The sequence below is a fragment of the Clarias gariepinus genome, chromosome 5, assembly GCF_024256425.1.
Source record: "Clarias gariepinus isolate MV-2021 ecotype Netherlands chromosome 5, CGAR_prim_01v2, whole genome shotgun sequence".
NCBI classification, from domain to species: domain Eukaryota; kingdom Metazoa; phylum Chordata; class Actinopteri; order Siluriformes; family Clariidae; genus Clarias; species Clarias gariepinus.
Window position 1 is genome coordinate 14053489 of NC_071104.1, and position 12646 is coordinate 14066134.

Below are 12646 nucleotides of genomic sequence, written 5' to 3' on the forward strand. Positions count from 1 at the left end.
CCCTTATTGGGGATTGGCCCTAGAGTAAAATCACCTGTCTTAGCCACAAAAGGAATGAATTTGAAATGCTGTCATGTGCAGAAGGCCCAAAGGAGTCACCGTGGATACAGCTGCCATGAGAGCTAAGATCTCTAAAAGTGATGGTCACTTTCTGGTCTAGGTTGATTTCCTTGAGGGTGTTGAAAATAGATTTGACACGAGCAGGAGACAGCTGTGCCCGCTTACGATCGAATCCCATGTGACACCCAATATGTTGTCCTCTGAACAGGAAAGAGCACGCTTTTCGTGGCGTTGGGTCTTAATCCTAAGAAACAAAGATGAGCTAGGATGACATGCTGATGTCAAAGCGCTAGCTACTGAGACTGGGCCAGCCAGTCGTCTATGTAATTCAAATACCCTGGATGCCCTGGAGTCGTAAGCGCCAGAACTACATCCATTCATTTCGTATATATGTGCGGGTGAGAGAGCTAGACCAAATGAAAGGACCCGATACTCGTAAGCTTCGCCCTCCGAAAGCGACCTTAGGAACCTCCTGTGTTGTGGCAATATTTCTATATGAAGTAAGCGTCCTTCAATCGATTGTCCCAAATCAATCGCTTGGTAGGATTTGAGAGCAATCACATTTTGACATGACAGTCAACATTTTGAAGCTGCCCGCGAAAATCTAAAAATTGGACGTAGCCCTCCGTTCCTCTTGGGAACCAAGAAATTCTGACTGTAGTAGCCTGACTCACTGTCTGGTAGGGGAACATGTTCCATGGCCACATTTGCCAGCAACTTCTGTCAACAGATGCGCACTTTCCGGTTTCACGGAAGTGGAGACCACGCCGTTGAAACACGGAGGGTAATGTGAGAATTGCATCCTGTAGTTTCTCTCTACAGTGCTTAGTAGCCAAGGAAATATGCTTGGCAGTAGTTTTCACGCTGCATTTTGTCTAAAAGGGGCAGCTTGGCGGCTTGGTTAAACGGGCGGGGGGGGGCTCTGTTAGATGTTCGGCATCCTGAAACATGGCAGGAAAAAACGAAGAGCTAACACTTTATTGGAGACTGGTGTTGCCCGAAACACCAGTGGTGGCGGAGCAAAAACACTGATCTCCTGGGGTGCCAGGGAGAACACTTCACTCTCAAAAGGAATTCTGCGTGCCTCTCCCCATTGGGGGGCCACCCTCATGGTCCTGGGCACATGAACCTCAGGGCTTCTTTCTGAAGAAGACAATATGCCAGTCGAAGCTCTTTTGAGGTGGATTGCGAAGCGCGGCGCGACGCACCCCAATCTTTAGAGGTTGCCCGGCTCAAAAACACTCTCCTTGTGTGTTTCACGCCTTGCAAGCGTCAGACCCGGTCGAGACTGGGTGGCCGACAGTCCCGACTCTTGAGCACAGCGGGGAAGGAATTTCCGAATGCTTGTTTATATAACTTCGCCTCATGAACCTAGTGGCGAACAAGTTAACGACATCGCCAAACAGGCCGGAAGGCGAAATAGGGGCATCAGGGAGGAATGCGTGATCCTATGCTTGATGCCGCTGAGATTCAGCCACAAGTCTGTGGCCCGGCGTAATTCCAGAACGCCCTATCTTGAAGAGCCCCGCCAGTACTCAAGTCTTTCAGCAGGTCAGCCTGGCAGACCTGCAAAACCGTCATGGTGTGCAATGGAGCACCAACCAGACCTGCTGCCTGAAAAGCTTTTCCCTCCAGGGAAGATAAAAGTCTACACAGCTTGAAAGGAAGTATTAGCTTTTCAGGGAGGATGATGTCCCAGGAGAGAGATAGCCTGGCAGCGTCTTTTCTATCTGGGCATCATCATATAACCCTGCGCTTCCACCTCAACTATATTTAAACAAATAAAAAAGGAGATGGCAGAAAAACACAGGATAAATACAGCTTACTTCATTAAAGGGTTAACTCATATGGAGATTGCTAAGAAAAAGGGAGAGAGCGTCGTTGAGGCTCTGCGCCCCCCCGGCCACCCGACAGAACCTGCCGTCTAATTTTTTTTTTAGGTGCTTGGGTGCTATTTCCATCTCCGCGGAGCGAGAGAGAGTGTTTATCATTGCCCATTCACAAGAAGCGCAGCGCGCGCTTGCGAGTGGACAGAGAAATTTCCTGATCCAACAAGGAAGTGAGTTAAACACTTTCTTATTTTGCTGGTTTAAACACAGACGCATACACAACAAGGTCTGTGAAGACAAAAGATCTGAGGAATGTTTCCGGCTCACTCCTATTTATAACTTGCAGGTGCGTTTAATCAGATGACGTCACCCGACCGAGGTTATATAAGCCAAAATTTGGCGTGTTTGATACACACATGCTTCACAACCGGCAACATGACAAGATGTTCCCATAGCGTTTTCACGCAGCATTGACTGTAGCCTTTGAAAGGGAATCCATCCACCACTACCTTAAGGAAAAAATATTTGAGGCTATGCATAAAATATTTGGGACTAAATGATCTGCCACAGGTTGCATAGCTAATCAGATTGAATGATCAGATTGTAAGCAAAGGACTTTCCAAAAGGTTGTATATTAAAGCACTCATATATCAAACCAAATTTCTGCATAAGTAATAATGGAAACTCAGATGAATTATTCCACAACCCAAAAATATTTATATATAAAATGTATATATATATAAAATGTAAAGAAAAAAATTAAACAAACTAATCTGCACTTTACTTTTAAAAAGATTTCCTTGAAAGAGCAATGTTTTCATTAGTGTGTGTGTATGCGTGTGTGTTTGTGTGTGTGTGTGTGTGTGTGTCACACACACACACACACACACATACACACACACACACACACACACACACACACACACACACACATGGAAACAAGGAACCTCTCTGATTTCACACAAAACAGACAAATGAAATATGCCTGTCAAACTATACAGTACAGTGTAATTTCATATTGTTCTAAATAAACTGGGGGTTCATTTAATTGTGAGTAATTTTACTTTTGTATAAAGTCAGAAGTATGCATTCCTGAACTGACCTTTTAAAAATATGGAACAAATGGCATCCCGTATAGGTTCAATATGGAACAGGTTTTTTAGTTTCGAAATACCGAACAAAACTGTATTTCCTGAGATGGTTGGCAACTCTAAAATTACCTATGCTCATACATTTAAATAACAATGCATAAAAAATAATACATGAATAGAGACTGATCCTCTTTGCTTTCTTTGATAAAAAGGGGGAAAATTGTCTTTGCTTCAAATGACTTATGGCCCAAAACCAAGTTGGACTATCTACACACTGACTGTCTACACTTTTCAGCAGTGTATTTTTTTATCTGTCCTGTTAACCCCTAAATAAATCTTGTTTTAATAAAGCATGATATCACCTTATTTTTTCCCCTCTGCTGCATCTTCTTTTGCTGCTTACTGTTTCTAAACACAAACACAAGATTATATAATGTCAGGTTCATAAATATTTCTACATTGAGAAAGTTGTTGATTAAGCCTTTAACTACAATATACATGATTTCTTACGTGAACATAAACATAAAGATGAAGCTCAAAGTGCAGGTTTTCAAATTTAATTTGAGGACATTTACAGCCAAACTGGATGAACAGTGGAGGGATCACAGCATTTTTAGTATTAAAAAAGTAATTGGTCAAACCAAGCAACATTATAAACTATTACTATTTTTATTAATTGGTAGTAAATACCGTGCAGTGAATGACTGTCAAAAGTCTGACCACTGAACCCATCCACATTACCATATGCTGGGTTTCTTTACAGGTGATGCTCTGCCTGATCTATATACTATTTGGATTTGAATTGTCCTTGGGGCTATTTTGGCTTTAGTTTTACCTTCAGCCAATGGCAATGACTTCTAAGTTGTCAAATAAATCTACATTATAAACTTTAGAATTCATAAACTCCTGCTAATTTTATCAGTAGGCATACTATAAATAAAAAGAAATCATGCAATCAAGCATGCTCACGCTGTCATTAAAAATGGTCTTCCTTTGTTTGAGACTTAAATCATTTCCATGAACCCTCTGTATATTACTCTAATGAAGTTCTTTGTTGTTAACACCTGCATCCTTTAGAATGCTTTTAATCTGGCTTTTCTTTTAAAGAGTGTACTGTATATTTGATTTGGCGTCATTTTTCCCCACACCACTGGGTCAGGGGTCACTGGTTGGGGGTTCTAATCTTTCCTTCACTCTGTTTATATGGAGTTTGCATGTTTTCCTCATGCCTGATGGATTTTCCTCCAAGTACCCTGGTTTCCTCCAACATTACAGAGACATGATACTGTACAGGTTAATGACAAGTATTTTTCAATTATCTTTTGGTTCCATAAAAAGGGTGTTGGCAAAAAAAAAGTGTGCTAAAAAAAAAGAGTGTTAAAATTATTTTAATGCTTATATAATTTAAGTGCAAACAACTAGTGGTGACAGGAACAAATGGAATCTATTACTGTACTATAAAGTTCTTTTTAAAAGTATCTGTACTTATATATTTCCATTTTGGGCACTTTTATTTTACTTTAGTACATTTCAAACAGAAGAAAAAGTAATTCATTTTTAAATGCCTTTGCTGCCTGCATCATTCCCATATCATTTCTTCTTACAAGAATTTTTCCACAGATCTGAAAATACATGTAGAGGTAAGTATGATTTTGTGCTACTGGTCATTTTCTTGAATTTGTAATCAAAACTTGCCTGGAGCAAGCAATTGGTTAAATACGTAATCATTTTTAAGATAAGTAATTAATTATTATTAAGCCTTGAATAGTAAAGAACTGTAATATATGATGAAATACAGGCTGGAGCTACTAATATCTTAAACTTGTATCCATTTCCATTTGCTGCCTTGCTGTTTCATCAAAGTTGGTAGTGTTCTAAACCTTTCACCTGAATGTTCACTATTTTAAATTAATAAAACCTCTTTTGACTAGTTTTGCATATAGTTGATGATGCTATAAGAATTGGCAATTGAAGTTGAGTTTTACTTTAATCAGTTCACTATTTTAGATATTTGGTTAAATTGTTATTTAAAAAACCCAAATCCCATTAATCACCAAGTCACCAAGCTCTACCTAATAAAAACTGTACACGTGCAAGTTGACTGTTTATGATAATGTTAACTGATGTCAGTATCAGACTGCTAATTAAATTACTTTATTTAAACAGATTTGTGTGTCCAGAATGAAATTATGGAAATTTGTATACAACCCCTCCCTCTGCAAATGCTCTCAAATTAAAGCTGGGAGTCCACACAGTGAAGTTACATTAATAACCTAAAACCTCTTACAGTACACTGTGGTGACAGCTAAAATATCAATAATTTTGCAAAGGTCTAAACATTATTGGAACAGCCTATATAACATTAAAATATATGTATGTTAGAAGAATTTATTTTTCTTATGACAGGATTCATTCCTCACTGTGGTTTGTTTTTTTTCTGATTTCTGGGTTCTTCATCAGGATCCTCGGGTTCTTCTTCAACCTCACAACTCCTGAGAGAATCAAATAATTACATGAGTGTATGCACTCACACACACACACCGACACACACACACACACACGAAGAGAAACACACCTGAATTGAGGGTCAGAGTTCATGTAGCAGAACCATTCCTTAGGGAGCTTTTCAGGATCAATGCCATCTGGAAGTTTTCGCTTCTTCTGACAATCATTACACTGAACACGCTTTGGTTGCTTCCTGTAAGTCCACAAAGTCATGTATTTTTTTGTATGTGGATATGCACTTGTTTTAATCAACTTCAGTCAACCTTTTACACTGGATTTGTGTCAGCATACATATGCAGGACATATGACATATAACACTATGTTTCTGTGTGTGTGTGTGTGTGTGTGTGTGTGTGTGTGTAAGAGAGAGAAAAAGAGAGAGAGAGACAGACAGAGAGACAGAGAAAGAGAGAGAGAGAGAAAGACAGAAAGAGAGAGAAAGATTTTTAAACTTGCATCATAGGCTCCTCGAAAGGTTTAATGTAGTTTCTCTCATATGCATAAGTATATGCCCTCCAATAGTCCTCAAGCTTTTTACCTAAACTCGCCATGGTTCTCCTGCACAAACACAAAATGGCATCCTTAACTGCATCAGTAAATTGGTCTAAAATATCAATACTCATATTGTATACTGTATTATATTCAATCCTATGTGGATTATTAACTCCTGCACACCTGAAAGTCATAGATCATCTAAACATGTTACTCAAACACACCTGTACTCTACAGAATCAACAAAGTCCTGCTTGTTGTGAGTTGGTTTGAGATGGTTACACTCTATCACCCCAATAACTCCCACTCCTTTGCTGTCCTTGGCCTGGTAACAGAATTGTATGTTATTATCCCCAGTGAAAAAAAAATACACTTTAGTGTATTACAAATATATTGAAATCCTCAATAGTACATTGCAAATATACTAACAAAAAATTGTACCATCAGTTAATATATAAAAAGTATACTAACATCATGCTTTTACCAAATTTTGGAATAAAATTTTTAATATACTTAAAAATAATTGTATTATAGTACACTTTTCAAAAATATATTATTGGAAAATATACTTTAAGTGAAAGGTTGGTCTAATTTCCAAAGTATACTTATTTAAACTTGTTTTTCAATGTATTTTTGGTATATTTTAAAAAATATATGCTCGAAATAATCATTGTACAAATGTACAGAAAGTATACATTAGAAAACAATTTTTAATATTTGGAAGTCTCAGTATATTATCAGTTACATTTAAATGTACTTATATTTAGTGCACTACTCTCTCGTGCTTTTAGACTCGTTTCTGCACGCTAAATCTCTATCTCGCGCGCGCGATGTTAAACTCGTTTTTGTGCGCTGAAAATAATTTTTTCCTGTTCAAGATAATTTATGTTTGCACTCTCTCACTCTTCTGTGCGCTCACAGAATAAAGTGACACACTGCAGCAGTGTGATATCTTTGTATCTATTCCAGCAACCCATAGACTAGTATTAGTATATATATATATATATATGCTAGTATCGCCCCACCAGCCAATTGTTTGTAGGCGGGCAGATTCGGAAAGTCCGCTCTCTGATTGGCTCCCCAGTCCTCCACTTCTAGTTTGAATTAACGGCTGGAAGCTGCATCATCGCGTGCGTTAGTTCGTATCGTTATTATTTTATTTTCATCGGCATAAGGTAAATTTAACGGTTTTTGTTAGGTAATTTGTAATTAAGTACATACTTTAAACTATAGAATGTATTGTCTAATGTGTTGTTGCTAAATCTTATGTACTTTGCTTGTGGTATAATGCTCCGTAGCTCTCGGCCTGTTTTCAGTCTCTGTGTAACAGAATCAACACACCAGGTTTAAACTAATACTGTACCTGTATACTCTAATACTAATGTCTGTCTGTGTCCACACACCAGGTTTAAACTAATACTGTACCTGTATACTCTAATACTAATGTCTGTCTGTGTCCACACACCAGGTTTAAACTAATACTGTACCTGTATACTCTAATACTGATGTCTGTCTGTGTCCACACACCAGGTTTAAACTAATACTGTACCTGTATACTCTAATACTAATGTCTGTCTGTGTCCACACACCAGGTTTAAACTAATACTGTACCTGTATACTCTAATACTAATGTCTGTTCAGACTACAGTTTAAATTTTAGTTTGGGTGTTTGTTAAATACAAATAAACTATAGGACAGTTTTTTTGTAACCTTGTGCAAATTAAATCTGTTGAACTCATGAATAAAATCTCCCTCATAATTACTGTACTAATGTAATGTGTTTCAAAAACATGTTATAGTGTAGAAAATACATTCAGTATTTGTAAATTATCCTAAACACCTTTAGTGTACTGGTAATACATTTGCAATACTGTAATATAGAAGGTTTTATGTACTGTATGATACAATAAAATATATTTGTATTAACCGCAAAGTGTACTTTTTTAGTATTTGTAATTGACAAGAAGTATAACAGCTACTGCTGTAATAAAAATATATACTCATAGTATATTAATCATGTATTTGTAACACAGTAAAAATAGCTGTAATGTACTTATAATATATTAAATATATACTTAAATTGTATTAATTACTGTCAGGTATGTACGTTAGTACACACACAGGCATATACTTTAAGTGTACTAAGTATACTTAAAGTTGTTCCACTTTAGCACACAAAAGTATACTTAATACACTTAAAATTGTACTTTTGTACAATTTAATTACAACTTAAATACACTTAGTACAAAATTAGTTGTTCCAAAATAGCAAACTTCAAGTATACTAGTCATTAGTCTGGCTGCAAGTACATTTAAGTATGCTTTGGCATGCTAGGATTTAATATACTTAGTATACTTTTTTTTTACTAGGGATATGTTTTACAGGTTTTTGGAACTTGTTTGGGTTTGTGGCAATTGGCTCATTGTATCATAACTCAAAAGCCAAATAAGACTTAACACTTAAGAATATCACATTTACTGTATGTCAGAATAAAACTGCAGTAGGAACTTAACATTTTTTTTTTTTTAAAAACGCATTTTTGTAGCACAATGACACACACTCTCATGTGTGTATGTGTGTGTGCTGGCATGTGTGTGTGTGTGTGTGTGTTCTTGATTAGTTCTTTTTCCTAATGTTATACAGAATGTATACAGATAAATGAAATAAAATGAAGCACATTGTGAATTATTGAAAATCTTACCTTGCGCTGACAGGCAACGCGCTCATAGGCTTTGATGAGGCGATTTTTGTGGTACATCATCAATCCATAGTGCTCTTTGCTCTTTGTATTGAAGCCAAATGTGACAGCTAATTCTGTTTCCTGAGACAAGGACTTAAGGATTAAAACACTTTTAATCATTTAATAAATAGCTCTTGCTTGTGCACATCAGTCATATATTTATATGTTTATAAACCGAAGGATACTAGGGGAGGATCACACACAGGTTTGTATGTGTCCGTAGAGACATCTGCTAAAGTTTTTGTGACAGGCTGAGTTTCAACCTTCTGCCCTTGAAGTATAATTTCCATTCTTGGATTTAGGTACAGGATACTGCAGTATGCCTGAATGAGGAGAAAAAAAAAACTGACTACATTAATCAGTGGTAACTTAATCTTGACACCTGAGTTAACTGTGTAGCTAAGTGTCTAGCAATTGGCACATCTTAACTTGTTTATTTGATTTCACTCTGTGTACAGTCCTCATCAAGACATTTCACAGGTTATTGATAAGATTCTGACTAAACCCTTGTATATGTTCTAAAGTTACAATACTTAAGTTGTTGTTGACTGAAAGATAACTTTTTTTATAAGCAGCCTTTGTTTTGCTTTGCTTTTTGTTCATGCAACAGTTTCCATCTAACCATTTTAGCAATAACAGGACAAGTGAAAAATATAAGAGACAAGTTGTCGCACACAGGCAGTGACCAGTATTTGCCGGATGTTTCTGTAACTCCTTGAATGTTGCTATAGGTCTCTTGGCAGCGCTAATCTTTTTTCTTCTTCTTTTCTTTCCTCTTTTTTTCTCAATATTTTTATTGTTTTAATTTAAATAAACATGCAGTGTGTGCCTCAAGCACATCGGACTTACAAGACACACCAATGCAGAGGCACACCTTTACAATCCTTACACGCAAACACGCACACAGACACACAGACACACACACACACACACCCTACCCCTCCCTTCCCCAACTCTAAGCCAGCCTTACATGTCTAAGAAATAATTTCTGAGTAAATTACCTGTGTTAATGCATCCTTATAAAAAAAAACAGAAAAGAAGAAAATGTTTGAAGTCTGTGTTTTGTATGCAAAGTAAAGGGAAATAAAATACAATATTGTACACAGGTAAAAACTACTGTAAAATATCAAATAAAATAAACTATAAACTTAATTTGAGATTTTGAAAAAGATGATGGAAGGATTGAGTGCCATGTTTCATCTGACAATGTCAGATTTAGAGTTTTTTACCAAGCAGTTTTAATTTGACTCAAAGTGGTGTGACTCTGATCCACTAATCTAGACTAAATATGCAGGGGAGAGTATCAATAAAATTTGCATCAGGAGCCTCAGGGAAATTTGGTATTGAAGAGCTAATGAAGTGTCTTACTTGCAGATATCTGAAAAATTGAGTTTTGGCTAAATTATACTTTTCAGACAGCTGTTCATACAATGTAAACTTATCATAAAAAAATAAAGATTTTTGCAAAGCTCGATAACGTTACTGTATCATTCTTAAAATCATGTAAAGAAGGTTGAAAGAGATGATTTGAGACGATAGATCTGAAGAGTAGCCTAAAGAACTACTGTGAAGACAATAGATCTGATGAGTAGTCTAAAGAATTACTGTACTTTCTGAACTGAACCTGAATTCTCAAAGTATGCCTAATAACCTAAAAAATTATTGATTGATTTAATAGAGGGGAGGGACAGTGCAGATCCAAGGCATGCAAATATTTTTGCCAGAGTTTATTTTATTTCCACCAAGGCTAGCCGACCATGTCGGTTATGGGAATATGCCCAACAGCAAAACGGCAAAGGTATAAACATAAATTGGGAGGAGCCATACAACCATCTCTTTTAGATCTTTAAAGGAGGGTCTTGTTTAATTGAGGATGCATACCTAATAATATCCCTGATTTGTCACCATAAATGTAAAATTCACTCCTACTATTAAATAATTGGCATTCAATTAAATGTGTTGAAAAGAGTTCATACTTAATTTGGAATTCTACTTGTTTTTTTTTTTAAATATAAATCAGGAGTTTAAAATATAACTTAATTGTTGATCTATTTCTTTGATTTGATTAGCCAATTCTTTTTATTCTTTATGTGCTTTCTTTTTATATAATATTTGCAGTGTAGGAGATTATTCCCCTTAATGTAAGCTTTCAGGGCCCGGTTTCTCGATAACGCACACTCTTAGCGCGCTAAGAAGACTTTTAAGATATATCTTACGTAAAGTTATTACTTTTCTAAGTGTGTTTCTCGAACTGTCCCTTAGGAGTCTTCTTAAGTCGCTGCCTCTTATGTCCGAAGTTACAAGGCGCTAAAAACAGTGAAGGTCTTGAATTAGTTGACATTGGTTGCTCAGGAATCGATTTTTGACTCCTTTTGCATGACAGCGTTAAGAAAGACGGCACTTTCTATGCAAATTAAACATTGCACTAAATTCCTCCAATAACGTTTATTTCGACATGGGTTAACTTATCAATAGCATGCGATAATAGAGAAATATATAAATTAAATCACCAAACTGTTGCTAATATTTTCATGTAACCTGTAGTGGCCTTCAATAAAAGCAACCTACCTACACTAAACAGAGAGAGGGATAAGATGGAGAAGATTGTAGAGAAGAGGCAACAAAAAAAAGGGCACCAAGCTTCTCATCAGATGAACTAGAAACAACGTGCCAGCTTTAGAAACAACGTGTGCAACAGCACTAAAAAAAAACTATGGAGTGAGATTGCGAGGAAGATGGCTGCCTCCGGTTCAGGTGCACCCACTGACTGACAGGATGTCAGAAAACATGGCACGATTTTTCGAGCCATGCCAAGTTGAGGACTGCTGCAGTCCGAAGAGACTGGGCAAGAACAGGTGCTTGGTCTAGTTTAGTGTCGCCACTAGCACCACTCGAGAAGGCACTGGCCGTAATGGGATAATCAGCCTCTCATAGAATCCCTGGGAGGATTGATGTGAGAAGAGGTGATGCCGAGCATGCCTCATGCTCACAGGCTAGACCATCGCCACCTTCCAGCACACCATGTTCCCCGATGACCCTGAAGCCTGCAGCACCCTCCTCTCCTGGTAGCCGTCGAGCCTGAAGAGTGCACTACTCCAAAATTAAAGAATGTTTATTTAGGTAAATGTTTATTTTTTAAAGACTCGTTTTCAGTGGCAGAGTACCGACATTAATCCGAGATGGAGATGATGAGTGTTTGAAAAAGGTTTGCTGTGCTTGAGGCAGAGCAGCGGCGAGAGAAGCTGTCTTCCAATCTTGCGACCTAAGTTCACTAGCCATTAGATAAATCAAGATTTATCAGCAATACGACATTTTAGCAAGTTTATTTTCTTATTTAATTAAATCAAATTTGATCATAAAATAAAATATGTAAAAAAAAAGGCCATCCAGTCATGGATGATGGCTAATAAGAAATACAACATATTTTAAACAAAAACATTTTGAATCAACTGCTGCCTTGCCTCGACCCCAGCAGCATACAGTGCAGCCCTCTGTGGAGGATTGAAGACCTCAAAGTCCACCTCTGCATGTTAGGGTCCTGCAGGTCCAAACCAACCTTAAGAACGTGTGACTTACCTAAGTGATACTAAGCGTACGAACGTTTTGGGAAATGCGCCATAATGTTAAGAGAGAGGTTAAGGTACAACTTATGAACTACTTAGCGATAAGAAGCTTTTGAGAAACCAGGCCCTGGTCTTTCATGAATTTCATAAAATCATAATCAACAAATGAAAATTTATTAAAGCACCATTTTATTTAAGGGCAATTAGGGAAAGATATAGACATACTGTAACAACTGGAGCATGATCTGATAACACAACACTCTGAGAAAATCATTATGATTTGTTGATTGTTATTAAAAAAAATAATAAATTCTAGATAAGAAGTAAGATGTGGGGAAAAACATATTATATCGTCTTGTAATTGTT

At 37.0% G+C, this 12646-nt stretch overlaps 1 protein-coding gene and 1 non-coding gene across 2 annotated transcripts in view; one reads left to right on the forward strand and one right to left on the reverse strand.

The window, feature by feature from the left end:
• Positions 1 to 12646, reverse strand: part of LOC128524329 (MORC family CW-type zinc finger protein 3-like) — a 35657-nt gene that overhangs the window by 14190 nt on the left and 8821 nt on the right. Inside the window, exons 7-13 of the mRNA XM_053496854.1 lie at positions 8903 to 9040; positions 8679 to 8798; positions 6202 to 6302; positions 5942 to 6043; positions 5556 to 5678; positions 5401 to 5472; positions 3343 to 3388 (exon numbers count right to left, since the gene is read on the reverse strand). Of these exons, the coding sequence (XP_053352829.1) occupies positions 3343 to 3388; positions 5401 to 5472; positions 5556 to 5678; positions 5942 to 6043; positions 6202 to 6302; positions 8679 to 8798; positions 8903 to 9040 (702 nt within the window). The remainder of the gene's footprint in view (positions 1 to 3342; positions 3389 to 5400; positions 5473 to 5555; positions 5679 to 5941; positions 6044 to 6201; positions 6303 to 8678; positions 8799 to 8902; positions 9041 to 12646) is intronic.
• On the forward strand, positions 2707 to 2856 carry LOC128524896 (small nucleolar RNA SNORA23). The gene has a single exon (XR_008360723.1). It is a non-coding gene; the product is annotated as a small nucleolar RNA SNORA23 (small nucleolar RNA).